We start from the raw sequence: 22,589 nt of genomic DNA on the forward strand, positions 1-22,589 counted from the left end.
TCTTTCACTCCATACCTAAGTATGTAATATACAGAAACTCATATATTTGCATACAGAAAGATACACATTTAGAGTTGTACAACTAAAAATAGCACAAAACTGAAGTGACCTAGATGTCCACCAGTACTAGAATAAGTAAATGAATCTTTTGTGGCATATTTACTCAATGGAATTATTTTCTAAACAATGAGAAAATATGGAGTACTGCTGCATGCAACCATATGAATGAATGAACAAATAGTCTGCTGAGTTAAAGGAGCCATGCAGAACTGTGTGTGCTATATAAATTTAACTTATATGAAGTTCTGAGAAAGACATAGTGTGTGTTAAGAAGTAAGGTAGAAGTTATGTTGAAGACCTACTGATTAGAGGGAGTAGATGGGAAGCTTTTGGGTGGCTGGCTGTATTGGATGCATTAATGCAGGTGTTGGTTACACAACTCTGTTCATATTTTTGCTCATTTTGGTAAAGTCCACTGAAGTAAATCTTTAATATTTGCTCACTTTATTATTCTGATGGATTGCTTTAATTATGAAAGGTCTCGCCTCCCTGAGAAAAAATTAAAGATAATTACTTGGAAATTAAAAAAAAATGAGTACCACATTTCTGAGTATTTCTGAATTCACTGATATAAAAGTCTATATTAATGGAATCATCAAAACTTTCTTTTAATGTTGCTCATTTATTTATTACAGTTGTGCATGGAGTGAAGAATGATCGATATTAAAAAATAATATGATATTTTGAGATTATGTTTTATGATTGCCATACTAAAAGACAGCCTGAAAGAAGTAATGAAATTTTATTTGTTTCTGTTTGTTTCTTGTTGATTCAACTTCCCTGGATTCATATTTCAGCTTTATCACTTCCTGGTTGGAATAGATAAGGGAAAACTCATGGAATCTGTTGGGTTGTTGGAAAAGTCATGACGCATTTTTACATAGAAGAAAAATACGGCATGGCATTTCCGATGACCCAATATATAATACCCTTCTTTGGACTCATTAGATGTCAAGAACTGACATTTCTTTACAAGATACTGTAGTACGTAACTTGGATAGATTAATTTCAATCTTTTCATATCCTGAAATTATGTTCCTATTTTAATAAAAAACTCTTTACAGAGATCCAACAAATCTCAAAGAAATATTGTATGACAGATCACACAATACATTCTGGGTAGTTTACAATGTTATCTTTCTTCCCTAATCACATGTGCATTTGCTGTGTATGCATGTACATACATGTGTATGTATTGAAAGTGCTACTGTTGTAAAGTGGTATTTAATGAACATCTAAACTAAACTTTAGGTAACTCTATACATCAATCCTTCTGAAATTGTGAGTGTTTCTAACATTCTAATAAATGTGATTTAAATAGAATTGCATTGTAATCCCAGTAAATTATTTTCCAATAATCTTCCATCAATCCCATGTGAAATGATTAGGAAAAAAAAAAAACACTGAGAATTAGTAATAGAGGCATAAAACAATTGATTTAGCATTATCATTATTTCTTACCTGCTGCTCTATGGAGAACAGAGACATGTGTAGGATATAAAAACATATTTAGGGCTAGGAAAGGAAGAAGTTAATATTTTTGAGTCCAAATTCAGTAAAAATAATACATAATAGTATGGAGAAAAAGATAAACAAAATCCAGGTATGCACATATGCACACATATAAAACAAAACAAAAGTTGATATTTGTATTACAGTATAGATAACAATGGAATAAAAGGTTATAGGTACACTTAAAGAATTAATAGTAGGTCAGTATTAGGGACAGATGGTCACACAGTGGTAAACATGATGTTCTGGAGGCGGTCCCACATGATATGGCTCCCTGTTCAAATCCAGTGACCTCCTTGAATACACCAGGTTCATGTGTGCCTGCGACTCAGGGCTGGCTGAAGACTAGAAATAGGTCACAGAGCGAAGATCCTGTTAGAGTGCTCTCTCTCTCTCTCTTTCTCTCTCTCACTTATGGAAGAAATAAGTAAACATTCTTTAAAAGGTAGATAACAATATAGAACACGTATAAAAAGAAAAATAGTAGACTTGATGGTTCCACATCCATTAATACTAATTTGTTATTTATAAACTGTCATTTATACTACCTTTATTTATAATGTGATTGTTAATGTTTTAAATTTAATATAAAGTAGCTAAGATATTTAAAGTCAGCTCTCACCACAATGACCATAAGTCATTTCTCTGTAAGATCAACATTTTACAACCATAAATGTCTGCCTTAATTTTCAAGATCTCTACTGTTGGGAGCTGGGAAGGATACTGAGAGTTAATTGTAGGTTTATAGGGAAAAGGTAGAGTGAAGGAGGTGTTGAGTGGTTATACAGTACTCTACTGTTTCCAGGTTTACTTAAGATGAATGTAATAAATAACAGATCTACACCTACTCCCCATTTGAAAATGATGTAGGAAGATAGTATGCCTTTTAACAGTCAGGAAAAAGAGGGATCAGTAAGGACTTGATTCACTATTTAAGAGTCATTTTCTTTTTTTTTTCTTTTTAAGAGTCATTTTCTTTAGGAACTTTAGAGCATTTTCAAATATGTCTAAGTCCACAACTTAGTGAAACAAAGCATTTCCCCATCTCTTGAGAGAGCTACTTCTTGGTTAACAGAAAAGCTTTGTGTATTGTATATGAAAGCTCCACTTGATTATAGGTCTTATTTAATTATGAACTCCTTTATAGATTTGACTGAGATTTCAAGGAGAGACTTCTTTATATTCTTGGTCTTGATGGAATTTTTACTATCCTATAGTAAAAAATTATTAAAATTCTAGTGGTCAACCGCTATCTCTATGTACAGTAGAGGACAAATGTCTTGTTTGGTATTTGAGGGTGTAAAAAGGCTGTACTTGAACCAGTTTATCAATATAGTTGTCATGAAGGAAAAAAGAGATGCATTTGGTGGCATGGTGGTTAAGGCACTAGAGTTCCATATGGTTAACCACAGTTGGAGTCCCAGACCTGATGGCTTGAAAATCACACAGGTTGTGTGTGCGTGAGTGTGTGTGTGTGTGTGTGTGTGTGTGTGTGCATGCATGACCAAAATCCCAGGAGGAGAATGGAGGAGAAAGGATTGTGGCATGGCCAACTTCCCTGGGGGGTGATTTCTCACTTTACCTCTCACTCTCATTCTTTGTATTTCTCTGGCAAGGGCATACATGCTATGGCAAAAACCTTTAAAGAATATACTGTAGGGACCAGCAAGTGGTGTAGTGGTTAAAGCCCTGGACTCTCACATAGCAGATCATAGTTCGTGTCTAAGACCCAGCAGATTGAAACTCACACTGGGCAGGTGTACATGCATGCCCAAATCCCAAGAAGAGAATAAAGGAGAAGGGATTGTGGTGTGTCCATTGCCCTGGGGGGGCATGATTTCTCACTTTCTGTCTCTTGTTCTGTTTCTCTCTCTGTCTCTTTGGTGAGCCCACACACCCTATAGCAAAAAAAAAAAAAAAAAAAAAAAAAAAAAAAAACTCTTTCAAAAAATTATAAAAAGAATAACTATCAAAAATATTCCCAGTAGCATTTCTACCCTTCTGATTTCCATTGATTAACTACTTTTAAAGTTGTTCCTGAGCAAGCTAATAATATGGATTGATGGTTTCATCCTTAGTGATTGAGGAATTATCATACCATTTATAATCAAAATGTATCCTAAAAATGTATTCCAAGAATTCTTTCTTTAGTCACTGGAGATTTTTTTTAAAAATTTCAAGAATTAGTTGTTTAATTTTATTTATTAATTTATTATTGTTAATTTGCTTTAGGGCATGTGTGCTCACTAGAGAGAGAGAAAGAGAAATCAAGCCACGAGGTCTAAGACTCCCGCTGCATCTGCCACATGGGAGTACAGTGCCTTAATCACCATGCCTCCTGTTGTCTCTACTCACTGGAGATTTTAAATTCACTACTGAAATTATTTTCCAAGATCTTTCAAATTCCCACCAGTTTCATTTTAAAATTCCCAAGTTGCTATCTTTTTTTAATCATATATTCAATTCACATCTTCCCATTTGATAAACTTTCACTGTTCTTCTCATCCCCCATCCAATTATAAATTCTCTTAGTTTGTATTCCCCCATTGACTGTAATTTTCTGCTCATGTCTTTCCACCCTTCTACTGGTAGAAGGCTTAAGAATTATTTATTGAACTTCACCAGTGTATCTAAATTTGTCAAATCATTTTTCCTCTCTTAGTCTGAAAAGACTAGGCTGTTTATTTCAATTGATGCCTGCAAAAACAGCAGCTCATGGAAACCAGTTAGAAGCAAATTCCCAAGCAACTTAGACTTGGCAGTATTCCATTACCTTTGATTATAAAAGGGCAAAATTAATGGGCAATTCATGAGGCTATGTGACAGAGAGGTGACAGGAAGTCACTACAACTCAAATGGTGGAACTCAAGGATTGTTTATACTAGATGCCATTTCAGCCTTTTTTTCCCATAGTATGCGAAAACAGCCCTAATTTTGTGGCCAGTTGAAATGGGCTTTTCCTTCCAGACCACTTTGTCACATCTCTTGTGTTTAGAAAATTAATCTTTAATGCATGCTAATCAAGTTTCTAATTATAATATCTTTATATTTAATGTTTGTGTATCAGATGAAAGTCAAACATTTTGGGGCCAGTCACAAAGGACATGAATAATTTCCTTAGAAGCTTATCTAATTAAATTTATTGCTCTATAATATCTTTAAAAATCTGAACTGCTATCATTTCACTAATTTAGATAAAAGTGAATCTTCAGTATTTAAATGTGACATTCGTGTTGAAAATTATAATTAGTTGTAATTTCAATCACATGTGTTCATTTAATATCAATAAAGATAACATTTTGGGGGCATATGGGGGATATGGAAAAATAGCTGGTTGCTTGTTTTATTCTCTTTTGTGGTTCCCCCTGCCCCCCATTTTAGAAGTTTCCAGAAATGCTCATAGTAAATTTCTGGGGCATCCATTTACTAATACCTAAGATAAACATTCATGTACATGGGGAAAATGTGAAACAGAACATAATTTTTCTTTCAATCTGACTTACTCTAATTTTAAAAATCATAAATCTGATGACCTAAGATCACATGGCATGTCCCATTCATTAGCCTGTAAAAATGACTCTTTCTGATTTGGCCCCCGCTTTTTTTTTCCTGATGTCACAATCAGCCTTATGTCTGGACATTCACACCCTCAGAATTACTGATTTTTTTTTGGTGATTGTTTCTGGGATTTTGTGTCACGTGCTGCTGACTCTAAGTGGTAGGGATGCCAATCTATCTTAGAGTATTTTTACTTGTCAATTAATTAAATAATAATTTATTCCTGTGACTTTAGAAAAATGTTTCTCCTATATTCTTCCTCAGCACTGTGTAAATGAATAATTTGTATAATTGAGGGTATAATTAAACCATTATAATGTGATATCTTCTTCAGTACTGTGGATTAGTTGATTACAGATTTGTCTCAATAACTGAGGACACACACATAAATATTTATTTAAAAACTAAACAGAAGAATAAGCAGGTGAATAAAATGAATGGATGACATAAGGGTTTTATCAATTTCCAGGAGTGCATATGGGTTACATAATCTCCTTGAGCTCATATGGTGATATTTCAAAGTATGAATTCTAAGGGTTATGCATTAGCTTCATATATATATATATATATCTGTTTTCTAGGAAAAGATCATGTTTGTGATAGCATCATCCTATTTTATCACAAATGGCTTAGTTTTGGGGAAGAGAAAATATAGCAGATTGAATAGTGGTCCTCCCAAAAGATATGTTCATGTCCTAACCTCAGAAACCTGTCACTATACCATTTGGGAAAAAGTATTTACAAATGTAATTGTTAAGGATCTCAAGATGTGACCATCTAAGATTAGCTGAGCAAGCTCTAAATCTAATAATAGGCGTGCTTATAAGACATAAGGAAGAGAGGACACAGGTGAAGAGAAGAAAGCATGTGGAAATGGAGGCACATTGAGTTATGTAGCCACAACGGTGAGAAATGCCTGGAGGCACCAGAAACTGGAAGGGGCTTCCCTAGAAGCTTCTGAGAGAATGTGACCCTGTAGACAGTTTGATTTGGGATTTCTGAATTCCAAATGTGAAAGAATGAATTTCTGTTGTTTTAAGCCATCAAGTTTGTAGTACTTTGTAGCAAAAGCTCCAGAAAACTAAAAAAGGAATTAAAACCAAAAGAGTCCATGACCCCTTTCTGAAATGGATTTCAAATTTAGTTGGAGACAAGAAAAACTTCTATTTACTGGATAGATGTAATATTTACTATAAGCTTATCTCTCTAATAAATGTATACAGAGAAGAGAGTAAGTGATTAGTGCTACTCTAATTTTTTTTTACAAAGATTTCTTGAGCAGACAGATGTTTATAATGGCCTCAAAAGAAGGGTGGGCTTAGAGAAGCACCAAATCTGTCTCTCAAAAAGTAAGCACAAACATAAGCCAGTCTATAAAGAGGTGTTCAGAAAATATAAAGTTTGCAAAGGAGCTCTAGAAGGAGAGGAGGAGGCAAACACAGGAGGCAAAAATTAAATCTGTCTTGAGACCCCAGCTCATTCCAACATCCTAGCAAGTACAGAAGAAAATTGTCTTTCCTCTTACAAGACTGATGCATCACAAAAAACAAGGCCCCAATATTATTGTTTTTAAGGAATTTACCTAATTCACATAGCTTAACTTCAAATGTGACTATTTCAGATGCACCTTCTTTTTCTGTTTGTTTGTTTTATTTACATTTAATTACTGTGCACCTTCACAGTGTTCATGTTTTTTTTTCCCCCAGCACAGAAACAGTGTATATTAGTCAAGTCGAAGACATTACCATATACGTTATCATCAGCAGATAACTTTTCATTTTTGTGTCTATTAAACATGTTGTTTGTTTGTTTTACCCTTGATCTCTCCCTCCCACTCCAATACCCACTCCCTAATAACCATCCCCCTATTACTCACCCACTCCTATATTGTCACTAGTTCAGACACACCTTTATTTATTTTTAGAGGTTTTTGCTTTAAGGTGTGTGTTCTCACCAGAGAGAGAGAGAGAGACAGAGACAGTGAGAGGCAAAGTGAGAAATCATTTCCAGAGGAATGGCCATGCTGCAATCCATTCTCCTCCATTCTCTTCCTGGGATCTTGGGCATGCGCCTGGCGTAATTTTGAAGCCACTAGGTCAGGGACTTGAACTGCAGTCGACCAGGTGGGAGTCTAGCCATATAACCTCTGTGCCATCTGCTGGCCTCCAGATGCTCCTTCTTTAAACTCTCCAACTGAGTCTATTTCTGTTATGTGCTGCACTGAAACAATCTCCTTTTCTTTATGTCCTTTACTTCAGATTGACTTTCATGTAATAATCAACACTATTTGATTATTCTCTTCTCCTGTAGTGTTAAGTTCTAAGGCAGCAGAACCATCATCTCTGTTTGCCTTTTCTTATATTTCCAGCACATAAATGGGTGCTTATACATCACTATCCATATTAGTCAATTAAAATTAGGACACAAAAAAGATAATATAGCTATGAAGTAATAAAAAAATAACAAAAGACAAATATTTTTAAATTGTTGGTTAAATTACTTTCATTAGTTAATGTATTCTGAAATATGTATTGACCATGTACTGGATGATCTACTGATCTAGATTATTGTTGGGAAGATATAAAAGTCTCTAGTAATCAAGGGCATACAATTTATATTTTAGAGATTTTGCTGAAGAGCTCACTGGAGAGACAGAGAGACAATTCACTATCCAGGAGGGAGGGCCATGCTGCAATTTCTTCTCCTCCATTCTCCTCTTGGGATTCTGGAAATGGAAGCACATTTGCCCGGTGTGAGTTTCAAGCTACCCAGTCCAGTGCTTGAACTTGAGCTATGGTCAGCCGTGTATGAGTCCAGCGCCTTAACTACTGTACCACCTGTTGACTCAAAGGCCTGCAGATTAAGCCACATAATGTTAAAATGACTATTTTCAGATTGGAACAAAGTCAAAAAATCTACTAGAAGAAAAATATATTCTAAAGAAGTTCAATGAGGGACCAGCAGTTAGCGTAATGGCTATGTCGCTGGACTCCCATGTAGTTGACCACAGTTTGCGTCCTGGACCTGGGGCTTAAAACTCTTGGGTGCGTGTGCATGCGTGCCCAAGATCCCAAAAAGAAAATGGAGGAGAAGGGATTGTGGCGTGGCCATTCCCCCTGGGGGTTGATTTCTCGCTTTCTGTCTCTCTGTCTCTCTGTCTGTATGGCGAGCACATGCACCCTATACCAAAAACCTCTAAAAAAAGTTCAGTGACAGAAATGAGTACCTTGAACATTTGAAGAAATAACTCTATTGAGATATAATTCACATATCATACAATTCACTTATTTAAAGTGTATTGTTTAGTGGTTTATAATATATTCATAGATATGTAAAACCATCACCATGTCAATTCTAGGACATTTTTATTACCTAGATGATATGGTGGTTAAGACAATTGAATCTCACCTGGCTGACTGTTTGGTTCAAATCCTGAACCCAGTGGCCTGAAAAACACACCAGGCTTGTGTGCATGCATGCCCCAAATCCCAAGAGGAGAATGGATGAGTAGAGACTGGTATAGTCCTTCCCCCAGAGGATGCTTTCTCACTCTCTCTCTCTCTCTTTGTCTCCAGTGAATGTATATGCCCTATAAGCAAATTAAAAACAAAAACTACAAACCCTGATCCTGCCAGCTCTCCTTTTCTGTTATCCAAATCCTTTTCATCTTCATATGCTAGTAACTTACTTTAGATTTATGATTTACAAATATTTTCACTCTTTTTTTTTTGCATGTCTTTTCTCTTTCTTGATGGTACTTTTGAAGCACAAATATTTTTAATTTTGGTGAAACCCAAAATATTTAGTTTTCTTATTCTTCTGGCTTCAAATTTCAAATGATATCTAAGCTATCACACTTTCTTCATAAAGATTAACCTATCTTTTTTTATTTTTAAAGCTTCATAATTTTTACTATTTCATTTTAGATCTTGACTCATTTGGAGTTAATTTTTGTACATATTGTGAGGTAAGGATCCAATTTCATGCTTTTACTTGTGACTATCTCATTGATCTGTGACTGTCTTATACCAGTGCCACACTGCTCCAATCTGTCTCCTCGGGGGCACGGTATTGAATATATTCATAAATATCTGAAAATGAAAGCAGAGCCCCAGCAATCTCATTGACACCTCGCCTATAGCAGAGACTCTATCCCATCAGTGGAGACATGGGGGGAAGAAAGCAGTTCTACATCTCTGCAGCAGTTGCCTGAAACTTAGCCTCAGGGACTAGAAGTTGGACAGAAGAGAAATGCTAACATTCTTCCTATCTTTTAAGAGAGATCTCCACTTTTGCATTTAATAAGAGAGATTCTTTGTTTTGGGTTGTATTAGTTTGGTGTGAATTTCCCATCTTGCTGCACTGTGAAGGTTGGGAAACAATTACTGAGTCAATCTTATCACTTGTTATTGTTAAATTCAGGCTTTCGAGTTCATCCTGGTTGAGCCTAGGAAACTTCCACATGTCCAAAAATAGTCCACCTCACCTAGGTTTTCTACTTTGTTGACACATAGTTGCACATAGTCTCTCATATTTGTTTTATATCTCTGATTTATTTGTTATAATATTACCAGCTTCCTTACTGATTTTATCTATCTGGTTCATTTATCTGTTTTTCTTGATTAGTCTAGCTAATGGTTTATCGATTTTGTTTATCCTCTCAAAAGATCAGCTTTTTGTTTCATTAATTTTTTTTATATAGTTATTTTATTCTCTATTTCAGCTCTATCTTTACTATTTCTTTTCTTCTTTCATTTTTCTTGTTGTTGTTGTGGCTTATCCAGTTCCTTAAAATGTGATGTTTTTTATTTGCCACTTTTCTATTTTTTTCTTGTGAACACAAATGGCTATGAATGTTCCTTTTGTAACTACTTTCACTGTCCCAAAGGTTATGGAGAGTGTATGTTCATTAACATTGATTTCAATGAATCTTTTGATTTAATTTTTCCAGTAGTTTTAAAGTTATTTGAGAATAGGTTGCTTCATTTCCATGTTTTTGTGCATTTTTGAGGGCTTTTTCTATGATCAGTTTCAAGTTCAATTTCCTTGTGGTCAGAGAAGATGCTGGGTTTCTACACTTTTAAATTTGTAGAGGCTTGTTTTCTGGCATATGATGTCATCAGTCTTTGAAAATGTTCCATAAGGAAAAAATGTATTTTGTAGGTGCTGGGTGTACTTCTCTTTATAGATCCATTTGGTTTATAGTATCAATTAGCTCCTGTGTATATTTTTTTTTCTTTTTTGGAGAGATTTTCACTGTAGGGCGCATGCGCTCGCCAGACAGACAGAGAGAGACATAGAGACAGAAAGCGAGAAATCACCCGCCAGGGGGGATGGTCACGCCGCAATCCCTTCTCCTCCATTCTCCTCTCGGGATCTTGGGCACGCACGCACACACGCCCGGCGTGAGTTTTAAGCCACCGGGTCCGGGACACGAACCACGGTTGACTATGTGGGAGTCCAGCGACATAGCCATTACGCTAACTGCTGGTTCCTTTATTTATTTATTTTTTTTGAGATGACCTGTCCAGTGGTGACAGTGGCGTACTGAAATCTCCAATAATTAGTGTGTTGCAGTATTTATCTCCCTTAAGATCTAAAAGTCTTTATTTTACATGTTTGGGTGCTATGGCATTGGGCATTTATGAGTATTCGTCTTCTTGATGAATTAATACATTTAGAACCATGTAGTGTCCTTCTTTGTCTTTTTTTTTCTCTTTTTATCTTAAAGTCTATTTTTTCTGATAACAATATTGCAACATCTGTCCTTTTTTTCATTTTTGTTTGCATGAAACAACTTTTTCCAGCCCTTCACTTTTAGTCTATTTTTACCTTTGTCAATGAAGTGTGTTTCTTATAAGCAATATACAGAGAATTCCAGGTTTTTTATCTATTGAGCCAATCTGTGTCTTTTAGTTGAAGAATTTAATCAATTAATATTCAAGGTTATTATCGATATGTGTGGACTTAGTTCTGTCATTTGCTCTTTCTTTTTTTTCTACTTGTTTTGAGTTCTCTTACTTCTATTTATCTCTCTTTGGTTTTCTGAGTGTAGTTGTCCCTTAAGTATTTCTAGAAGGACTGGCCTACTTTTAGTGAATTATTCCAGTGCTTATTTATCTTGAATGATTTTATTTCTCTTTCTCATTTGAAGAATAATCTTGCTGAGTATAGTATTTTTGGCTGAGAATTTTTTCTCTGATAGTTTTAAATATGTCTTCCCAGTTTTTCTTTGTCTTCATTATTTCAGTTGAGACATCCACTGTTAAGTCTAATGGGCTAGCCTTTGTAAGTAACTTGGCATTTCTCTTTTGTCATTTTAGAATACTATCTTTGTCTTTGATATTTTAAAATAATTATTTATTAAATTGTATTTATTATTATTGTTTTTTGAATTTTGCTATAGGGCATACATCCATATCAGAGAGGAAGAGAGCAAGAAAGCAAGCTGCCAGGACTGGAACTCAAACTGCCATCAGCCATGTGGGAGTCCAACACCTTAACCACGACATCACCTGCTGGCCCTTTGTCTTTGATTTTTTATCGGTTTGGCTATGATGGGCTTTGGAGAGGATCTTCTCATGTTAAATCTATTTGATTTTCTTTGTATTTCCTGGATTTAAATTTCCATGTGCTTCTCTACATTTGGAAAAATTTCAACTAATATATCATGAAAGAGATTTCCTAAGCCTTTATACATCTCTTCACCTTCTAGAATACCCATTAGGTAAACATTCAGGCATTTAATGATGTCTAGGATTTGCTATATGTTTTCCTTATTTTTAGTGGCTATTTTTACATTCTTCTAGGTTGCTTGGACTGTGTCAGATATTTTGTTTTCAAAGTCAGAGATTCTCTCTCCTCCATGGTCTAATATGCCATTAATACTTTTGAGGGAGGTTTTGATTTTCTGTACTGTGTTCTTTAATACAATATATTTATTTCTTTTATAAGAGATAAAAACAGCACCCATCTCACCGCCAAATAGAATCTCAACTCTATGACCCATTTCCAGCCTCAGCCAGTTAGGATCATTAGCATGTGTCCAAACATTGTTCTCAGAGAGGTCTCTGGGTGAGGATAGGGGATATTTTCATATGGGTCAGCTTTGCATAATGTTGTGTTTTATCACTGCATCACCATCAGACTTCATTTTTTTTTTTCAAATAATTTCTACAAATTTTCCTGGGGACTTGGTCTGTGGAGTTCTTCATCCTGTTTTGCTTTAAGAAACACACACACACACACACACACACACACATACATGAAAACCAAGTGAAACACATCTAAGTCATGAGTAAAAAAGGCTTTTCGTAAGAGATGTGGTGTGGGCTAACTTTTGAGAGGTAGCAAAGAATTCAAAGTTAGAAAGGGGGAAGGATTAAATTATTTTTAGTTTTCTAACCATCTGGGAATACTGTATTAGCATATCACTTTTCAGTGCAGAATAAACAGTTCAAGTTTTATTATTTTTAATTTTTAAGGGAAAATGTTATAAAATGCTAAATTAAAAGTGACACCTAGCAATATATGCTATGCAACCAACTAAATTTTTTATAGCAAATTTGGGCAATTGTTAAATAAACGTGAGAAAAAAATTGAATTTAGATAGAACAGTGCATCCCGTGAAATTCTTGCAATGAAGAGAGAGGGATTTCAAATTTAGTTCTTTAGTTCACAGACCAAACAACAACAATAAAAAAGAAAATTATTTGCAAGATGCTTTTGCACATTATATTAAAAGTAATTATTTGCTTTTAGAGGTCCTCAGATAAATGATATTTGGAAGAACATTTTCTCTCTCATTCATGATCTTCCAACAATGTTATGTGAGCAATACTTAATACTACATTTCTTCTAATAAAAAAATACTTGATATTTTGCTCTGTGCACCTGAAATAAATAAATGCCATCTTGTCCCAGATACTGCATATGAAAAAAAAATACATTACTTTAATGTTGAAAATTATCCCCAGTAAAAAGCTCATTGAGTTTTCCACATTTTATGCATGAATTTAACCACTTATGATTCTCTAGGTCTCTGGGACCATTTATTATAACTGTAAGACCAATACAAAACAAAAGAGAAAAAGCAACAGCATAGGTGTTGGCATAATTATCATTATAGTTTTGCTATAGGGCATGTGAGCTCATCAGAAAGACAGAGAAAGACAGGCAGCCAGAAAGTGAGAAATCACCCCCCAGGGGAAGTGGCCGTGCGGCAATCTCTTCTCCTTCATTCTTCTCTCAGGATCTTGGGCAGGCATGCACACATTCCCAGCGTGAGTTAAAACCACCGGGTCTGGGACTCAAACTGTGATCGACTATGTGGGAGTCCAGCAACATAGCCATTACGCCAACTTCTGGTCCCAGTACAATTACCATGTTAACAAAAGAGTACAGAGACTATGTGCATACGCATATTTACATGTGTTTTTTGTGTGTTCATTTATGTATGCATATGTGACATGAGAAAGAGAGGGAAAAAATCATATTTAGCACATTTGGCTCAATCAACCATTGTCGGACTTTTACAATTAGTATTTTCACTACTTTCAGAAGCAAAAGAATAGTGTATAAGGAATAGGATAGTTTGAGGATTTCATTAGCTCTTTCATAGCTCTTTTGTGATGATTAAATGAAATATAATTATATGAATATTTTCACTATGTGCAATAAACTAATATACATGGTGCTATTGATGTTGATGATTACAAATGGCAAAGTCTAGAATGACTTTGAATATGTACCCAGTACTATGTGAGCACTTTCAATATTTTCTCATATAAGACTTGTATTAATTCCATGGATTAAGTGTTAAGTTCTTGAGTTAAAATTTGCTTAGGAATAAAGCCAGGTTAAATAACTTCCTCAGGATCACTTAGATTGTAGGAGGTAGTAGGAAATAAAGTTGGGGTTTCTAGCATTGTCTAGTGCAAACACTATGCTCTACTTCACTTTCTGGGAATTGTTACTAAGCTCTGGTCAGGCTAGAAAAGACATATGAGTCTTTAAGAACATAAACATACCTTTTAAAAAATATAACATGGGTAGAGTTTTGTTGAGTAGATAAAACATAAAATGTAAGTTCCTTTGCTTAGAGTCATATTATAATTTTTAGTCTTTCCCTTTGATTAAAACTAGTATGTGGTTCATACTTCCTCTCTGACTGAAAAATTAATCCATTTATTAGATATAAAAGAGTAGAGTGAAAAGTGTATATCAGTTCAGGCATTTGAAGCCTTTGTCTTGATTTGCTGGAAGTAAGGTTATGTTTTATCATGGAAGTGTTCAGAACTCTAACTATCCTACTTAGCATAGTGAACCAAATTAGAATGTTGGAGAGTAGCCATAGTAGTTATCTAAATTGGAATCTTGCATAGCCAGTGGATTAAGCAACTGTAAATTTGTATCATGGCTATGATTATTTGGTATGTGCTTTAGAAGTACTTTCATATTTAGCAAAAATAATAAATTAAGTATTTAAAGGTTATAGAGGTTTGAATTTAATCAATTGTCAAAAAGAAGAGTTTGATATATCAAAAGCAAGTCTGTTTGTTCATATTCAAAAACCAAACATGTTTCCTCTCTTGGCTTATTAATATTCAGTGCTACAGAAACACAAATAAATAATTGGCCATCTCCAATGCATTCTGTATAATTTACAAAGGATCAAAAGATTATTACATGATACAGTCAGAGTCAAACTGTATTGCATTTATTACAAGTGAAAAATCATAACATGGCTCAAGATAGCAATGTATTAATGGATCAATCTATATGTGTGTATGGATGTATATATACACAATTTTTTGAACTTAAAGGATTAAGGATTATGCATTGAGTTCTCTGCTATTGGAATTGACCTGAAAAGATTAGAAAATTATTATCTGTTTACAGTGATGAAAATCTTTCTGAAAATGACGATATTAAAATAACTTGGACTTATCTTATTGAAAAATATCTCAAGGTCGATTTTGATGAAAAATAAAATTCATAAAATATATGATTCCCCATCTTTATTTAAGCTTATCTCTGTTATGGTTGGTAAGGACCCTTTTTTCACAAGTGATTTAGTTCTGGCCTTTTGCTGGGTTTTCAGTGTTCATCTCTAATATATAGTCAATCAAGAAAGTAACAGCTCAAAATGGGTTGTGTGTTCACAAGATAAACAAAGATAAAATCTCTTTGCACAAAATTTTTATTTTAAATAATGGATTTTATCAGTAATATAAAATGTGCTTCATCAAAGAACTCTCTTTTAATTTATTGAGATACAGTCCATATCAAGCTAAACTCAAAAAAACGGTTATTGGAATAAGAACTTAATATTACCACCATCATTTTTGTTAAGTAGTCAAGGACTTGCTATTTTTCCTTACCAAGTCGTCAGATTCCATAATGACCATGCTGAAAACATCCTAATTAAGGGAGACAGAAAAAGACACACATGCTTTCTAGAGAAGGTTGAATTGCACGTTAGTTGCATGAAATACCCTCAATGCTGATGTTATTTTTTCCTTCCCATAGGGAACCACAGTCAGATTTCACGAGTACCTGTTGCTATTAAAGTCCTGGATGTCAATGACAACGCCCCTGAATTCGCATCCGAATATGAGGCATTTTTATGTGAAAATGGAAAACCCGGCCAAGTAAATATCTCCATGTTGTTAATGCTGAATATGTTTGTATACAACTGTCTCATATTTGATTAACCTACCTTAGAGTGTGCATCTGCATCATTTATGATCTGCAAAGTCACAGGCAAGAAACATCCAAATGGGAATAGAGATAAAATGTTTTCCTTCCGCAGAGGTTAATTCTCTTCCTACTTATAACCAAATTGGCTTCTAAACCGGCTGTGCTACAAACCCAGAGCCAAATTACTGTCTTAAAATCTCTAGGGATCTGGAGGATAAAGGGGATGTCTTAGAGTGAGGGGGCCTGAATTTTAACCTTCAAATGATAGGAAGCAAGGAAAAGGTTCATGGGGAGGGATGATTGTGTCATCAAAAACACAAGTAGTACCTGACAGCAGAACCCAGGAAGGCCAGTGGCTTATAAAAAGTTGTAGGAAATTAATATTGAAACCTGTCAAAATGTAGATATATTTAGATAAACATAGATGAATAACATATTTTAGACATGTGAATAAAGTATGAAGTTATGTATTGATGGGACTTTTTTTTTTTTACCTCTGTCATGTTGCATAGATGGGTGCAGTAAAGATAGAAAAGGCAAAGAGAAAGATAGAAAGACAGGTGCAGAGAGAGGAGAGAGAGAGAGAGAGAGAGGGAGAGAGAGAGAAGGGGATGGAGAGGGAAAGATAGAGCTAAAGAAGCAAGAAGAACAAAAATAAAAAGTTAAACCTGCTATACTCTGAATGTCAAAATGGATATAGCCTGTGTAAAGTTCTGCAAAACCACAAATGTAATAGATTTATTTTAACAAGGTGCCAAAGTACTGTATGTTTAAGAAATTTATCATTTTTCAACTTCCTAATTTATTTCTGGATGGTGACATTTTAATTTAAATAAACAGCAGCTGACAGCATGACACTGGAGTTGTTAATCCAACTATTCTTGTGCCTCATGTGGGTGTTAGGAATTAAACTTACTATTTGCCAAGTAGCTTACCTGACAAGAGTCAGATTTTTTCCCCCCTAAAGAAAAGAATAGCACTGTAGCTCTACGTTTTTATTCAATTATTATGAAAGATCTATGTGTTACCCTCCCATAAAACTGTGGGCATTTTCTGCTAGACTACATGTATAGCTGAAACATTAGCATTGTTTCCATCTACCAAAAATAAGACAACACACATGCACGATAAAATTCTAATAATAAAACTAATTTTAAACACCTAGACATTGTGTTCTCATCAAGACATGCAGCTTCAGCAGTGATACTTTTATTTTCATAATAGTCTAACACCAACTTAAATGCTTCTTAATTAATCATGTTAACTTGACCTCTACCAATCTTATCTTTTAAGCATCTTCATTGTAATCCTTTGAGGATGATGATGATGGTGTGTGTGTGTGTGTGTGTGTTTGTGTGTGTGTGTGTGTGGTGTGTAAGTAAATATCCCTTAGCTAAGTTTGTGAATTAAGTTGGCAAAGAAGGTTTTATCAAAACATAACAGGTCAGTTTCAAGGATATGCTTGTTGTGTGGGCTAGATTATTGCTGGTATAAAGTAGCCAATCACATAATTAAGAGATAGACTTTTTTGATCACACAGAATCCATGAAATGCTTTAGGATTTAAATAAAACTCCTTTGTTCATGCAAAATTCATCACCCAAGTTCAGAGAGTCAATGACACTGGTATTTCAAAAACTCAACAGTGGCTTCACTTGTGATATTGACATGCATGCTGCTTGGATCTTTAGGCATCTGGGGTTTTATCCTGTGGATTTTGATGGTTTCCAAGGTGTTAATGATTTTTCAGCAGTTCTTTTTATCCTTAGGAAAATATTCATTGTTCCCTTACCTTTCCTGTGCAAGATCAAAATAAAAATAGTTGATTCTATGTTTATGATTTTTGCAAATCAATGAATGACTCTGTGAAGAAGTGCTTGTGTTGTGTGTGTGTCCACGGCACCATCTTATTCTCTAGTGAATATATTTAGTTATGTTGATTAGAATTTAATATATACATAAAGTTTAGCGTTGATTTTGGACATGTGGTTGATTGGGTGACTAACACACATGCAGTTTTTCAAATAACTTTCTTGACATTTTTGATCCTTTGTGATAGTCAGAACCCATGTTTGATTCCTCACATCATTCTTTGGTCATTAATGCTCAACTGTCTCATTTTTACACTTACTGTTTCTCCAAATTTGTATTTGTTATCCATACCAATTAGTGTTCACCTGTAGAAGCTCAACATAGCTACACTTTCCATCATCTTTCATCATACACACAAATGACTAGCTTACTTTGGAATGAGAATACTTATTGTCATATGATCATGTATTATGAAAAACATGAAATGTCAAAAACTGAGTTAGCACTAAATTCTTAGTTATCTCAATATTTTTCAAGAATTACTGTCTGCTTTGAAGTTGGCTTAGAAAAAGGAGTACAGGCAACATTCAAATGTCTTGTTTACCTGGAAGGAATGAATTTAAGGCTAAACTCAAACGGATCAGTTTCGTGGGTTACCGGGCTACCAACAATTATTAACAATATCAAGCCATTAGAAACACTTGGTCTATATAAAATATCTGGACTGATAAGGCCTACGTAAAGAGGTCCAAACCTCTTACAAAATGGAAACTGTCAACATGGAAACAGAGAAAAGTCTACTGTACATTTATCTTTTTTCACTGAACCATACCAATTTAAATACAAAATAATAATAAAAAGAAACAGAAAATAAAGGAGGCTACTTTTTTCTTATTTAGGCATTTATCTGCAGATTAATGATATAGCTATGCTAAATAGATGCAGATTCACTTTGAAAATAGAATTGGAAATAATATCTGCCTCTGTTACTGTCTTATGATTTTGAAGTAAAACATATCATTCCCTTGAATTTGTTCCTCTAAGAGAGTACCAACCACCACCACAGGGAAAAAAAAATAGCTCACAAAATCAATCAAACTGGATCCATTTGATGAGAATCCTTTAAACAAACAAACAAACAAAAACTTTCTGTTTATAATTAAATGTTAATATGGTATCTTCTGATTGCTAACTCTAGTTAAAAAAATAGTAGTTATAGGTAATTTGTCTTAAGTCAAAAGATATAAATTGATGTACACTTTTACATTCTAATCCAATGAAGGCATGGTCACCTACAGATTTCTTGCCCCTCATTTGAACACAATGGGTGGAAAAGCCACTCTCCATTTAGTCCCCTCTAATCCCCACTAAGATATGTTGAAGATTCCAAAATTAGAAAGAAAATATATGTCTGATAGTTCATGTTCCTGATAAGGTGGTAGGATCTGGTCCATCAATAAATATTGAGCACTAATTATGTACCAGGACCTGACTAGACACTTGGAGATTCAGAGGCAAATACACTCTAAAAATTAGTCTTTGACCCTGATATAATTTTATCTCTGGCAAACACTTGTTTAAAATTAGAAATGATAAAATTATAAGGAAATTCCTCACATCCTCTGTATAGGAATGAAGGAGTGAGGAGAAACAGAACTATCTCAAACTCTTAATACAGGACGAGTTCCACCAGAGACAGAAACCATCTATCAAGTCCTGAAGTGGAGTCAGTTGGAGATAAACCAAATTCTGTCTGAAGAGAATGGTGACTTGATGGGTCAGGTGGAGGAGCAGGTAACATATATGGACAAACCAACATCTTCCTTCAGTATGCTTGACACCACCTCTCTTAGAAGCAAACATGAAAGAAAAATACATGTCAATGACCACTGTTGGCCAGAAGGCTGCCATTACTCTGTTCTACATCTTATCTCCTTATTGGATCCTTCTAGGATTTTATTTTATTAACCTCTTGCTTACTATATACAGAATTAGGGTAACTTATTCCAGATGGTTCAACACAGAGGATGAACGGAATAGTGTCTTTTTAGGTGTGAGTCAAGGTCTCTTGTTTAGTCCCAGAGAATATTCATTGTTTGAGAGTTAATTAGGTAACAGTCTGCTTCAATATATTTTTTTCCTTCAGGAAAGAGCTTCCTATGTTATTATGAATAAATCTAATGAAGTATATTTGAATTCTATCACTATTTATACATGTTGAGATGTGTGATTTGGCATCAGTAATCATATCTGGGTTAAGAGAGAGGAGAGAGAGAGAGAGAGAGAGAGAGGAGAGAGAGAAATTACATTGTTTTATTTCCTTTAATCTCGTCTTTCTATTTCTAATCAACACTAGAGCAATACAGAGTTTGTTCATTATGAGAATATCACAGTTCAAATAAAAAACAAAAACAAAAACAGTCATCTATACTCTGGACAATATCTACCAATACTTGGGATGGATATTCACAAAATCTGAGATTCATGGTTCTCATCATTTCATTCATCAATGACAACTATTTAAAAAATTTGTTTCTCAGATATTACCATGGAGACATTTGTTTTCCTCACACACTGAATAAGCTAACCACTTCAGAAGAAAAAAAATGTTCATTTATTTATTGAATAATATTCATCATACGTCTATAAGATACTAATCATTGTCATACAATCTAAGAAGCAATGTGAAGGGGCAAAACATGTGTTTCTTTTTTCTTAAGAAGATAGATTATAAAAAGAATAGAATGAATAAATAATACAATTAAAATTTTCAAAACTGGGTCGAAATAAACATTAAAGCAACTAGATAGAAACAATGAAAATGAAGGGATCTACTTTATGCAGTGCTGTCAGAGAAAGTTACTTTTTTTCCAAGTTTCTATTCCATATGAGAGGGAGAAAGAGACAGTCCCCCTAACAGGGCTCCGGTGCTGTGATCCACCCCTCGACTCACCAGCCCATGGTCAGAGACATAACTCGGGTCTTTGGATTCAAACCAGCAACTTTCCCATGTGGATCTGCCTCACAGAGGCATTGCTTTTTACCACTGTGCCACTGTCTGGCTCTAGAGAAATTTGCTTTTTAAGTGGGTATCATTTAAACTGAATCTGGAAAAAGGAGAAAGGCCGAGGCATGAAAGAAGCCTTCTAGTTAGCAACACAAGTAGGTACAAAGAACCTGAAAGGAGGAAGACCTCAGTTTGTTTGAAGAGTTGAAGACGTCTTGGCTAAAGCAAAAATGAGATCGGGAAGAAAAGATTTTTGTTCTAAATACAACCTACACACACACACACACACACACACACACACACACATACACAAAATTAGGCAGGAAGAACATTTAGGAGGCTGCTACTGCAAAACATAATTGTAGCCTAGTTTAAGGTGGTGGCAATAGATACAGAGAGCAATAACTTAGAAAGCCACTTGCTTACATAAATTAAAGAGTACATGTAATATATAATCAACATCACTGCTCTGGTAGTTTAATATTTGCAGTCATGCTCTATGGATATGAAGGCCAAGGCTGACAGAGTATGGGTCATGAGAAGTGCCAAAATGGGTTACAAAGAGAATTATCGGAGGATATATGTGTCCATCAGAGAGAAGGAGAAAGTATATCACAAAGGGACATTGATCACAATACAATTCTCCATTTCTCCATCCCATCAGAATGTGGGGCATGCGTGCACTCACACCCAGTGTGTTTTGTTAAAGATCTTGGGGCCAGAATTTAAACCACATGTTAGTCACATGGATCCAACTCCCTTAATCACCAAGGCATGGGGCTAGCCCCAAAGTCTGCTCTAGAAGAAGCCAGAGTCTTTGCACTTTCTAGGGTGTCTCGACATTTTCCAGGGAAGCAGAACTCTGAAGTTCCATTGCCTATAGGATACATTTCTTTTAAAAATAGTCATGAAAATAAGCTTCTGATCAAGATGCACATTTTTCTCAAAAGAAAATATCACTCCTTTGGCTAATAACATAGTTTACTTAAAAACATTCCATAAAACCTTAACTGAATGGAAATGAAACTTAATCAGAAAAGTAAAGATAATTATTCCTTGATCAATGCAAGCAATGAATAGGTGTGCAAATTTCTTTATTTTTTTTTAGTTTCTGTTAGTCTTTTTAAAACAATAAAATGAAATTATGCCATTTTATAACACTCGTGAAACAATAAATAGAGGAGATTTAATTTTAACTTTTCTGCCAGCAGGCATCTTTTATGATCTATCTGCATACACAAGAGGGAGACAGGATTGATTTTAAAACAGATGAAATTGATGACCTCAACGTAATGCATGAAACACTGTTTTCACTTTACCTTGGGTGGAGTATGGAGATGGTAAATTAATGAAAAGCATAAACCAATATTTGAAGAAAACATGTAGCAAAACATATTTCAAGAGAGTCATTAACAGAAGTAGGAATTTAGAGCACAACTTGGACAGAAGGGGAAAGCATAAGAGAAAAATGTAACTGAAAATTTAGCACTGGAACAATCTAAATACAATCAAATCTTTACCCTTTAATACCTTCATGACCTTGCCCCTTATCTCTATTAGTTTAAACTCTAATATTTTAGGAATAGATAGGAGGTAGATACTAATATAGATACATGCTCAATATTTTTAGTTGCTAGGAATATATATTGTATACTGATTGCAGAATCTAAAAAACAAAATATACATGATTAATGTTGCATTTGTTGTGTTGGATTTTATTATTATTGTTATTACTGTGTCTTTATGAGTTTTGTTTTGGAGCAATGCATTGTAAATAATTCCTAAATGGATCAATATGAAACAGGCCCATTTTTTGTCCTCTATTAGAAAAACTCTTCTTCTGATAATTTATAAAGGATGAAGGAAGAATTTATACCTTCATTCTTCACTGTGTGAACTTGTGGGTTAATTTCTTTTTCAAATTCACTTGAACCATGTAT

The 22,589-nt window shown here is 34.6% G+C and overlaps 1 protein-coding gene across 2 annotated transcripts in view; it reads left to right on the forward strand.

Moving 5' to 3' along the window:
* CDH8 (cadherin 8) overlaps positions 1 to 22,589 on the forward strand; it is a 447,802-nt gene that overhangs the window by 348,358 nt on the left and 76,855 nt on the right. For both annotated transcript variants that reach the window (XM_006143789.2, XM_006143790.3), the window contains exon 9: positions 15,661 to 15,782. In XM_006143789.2, coding sequence (XP_006143851.1) covers positions 15,661 to 15,782 — 122 coding nt within the window. The remainder of the gene's footprint in view (positions 1 to 15,660; positions 15,783 to 22,589) is intronic.

This window comes from Tupaia chinensis, unplaced genomic scaffold (assembly GCF_000334495.1).
Source record: "Tupaia chinensis unplaced genomic scaffold, TupChi_1.0 Scaffold000105_1, whole genome shotgun sequence".
Classification (NCBI taxonomy): domain Eukaryota; kingdom Metazoa; phylum Chordata; class Mammalia; order Scandentia; family Tupaiidae; genus Tupaia; species Tupaia belangeri.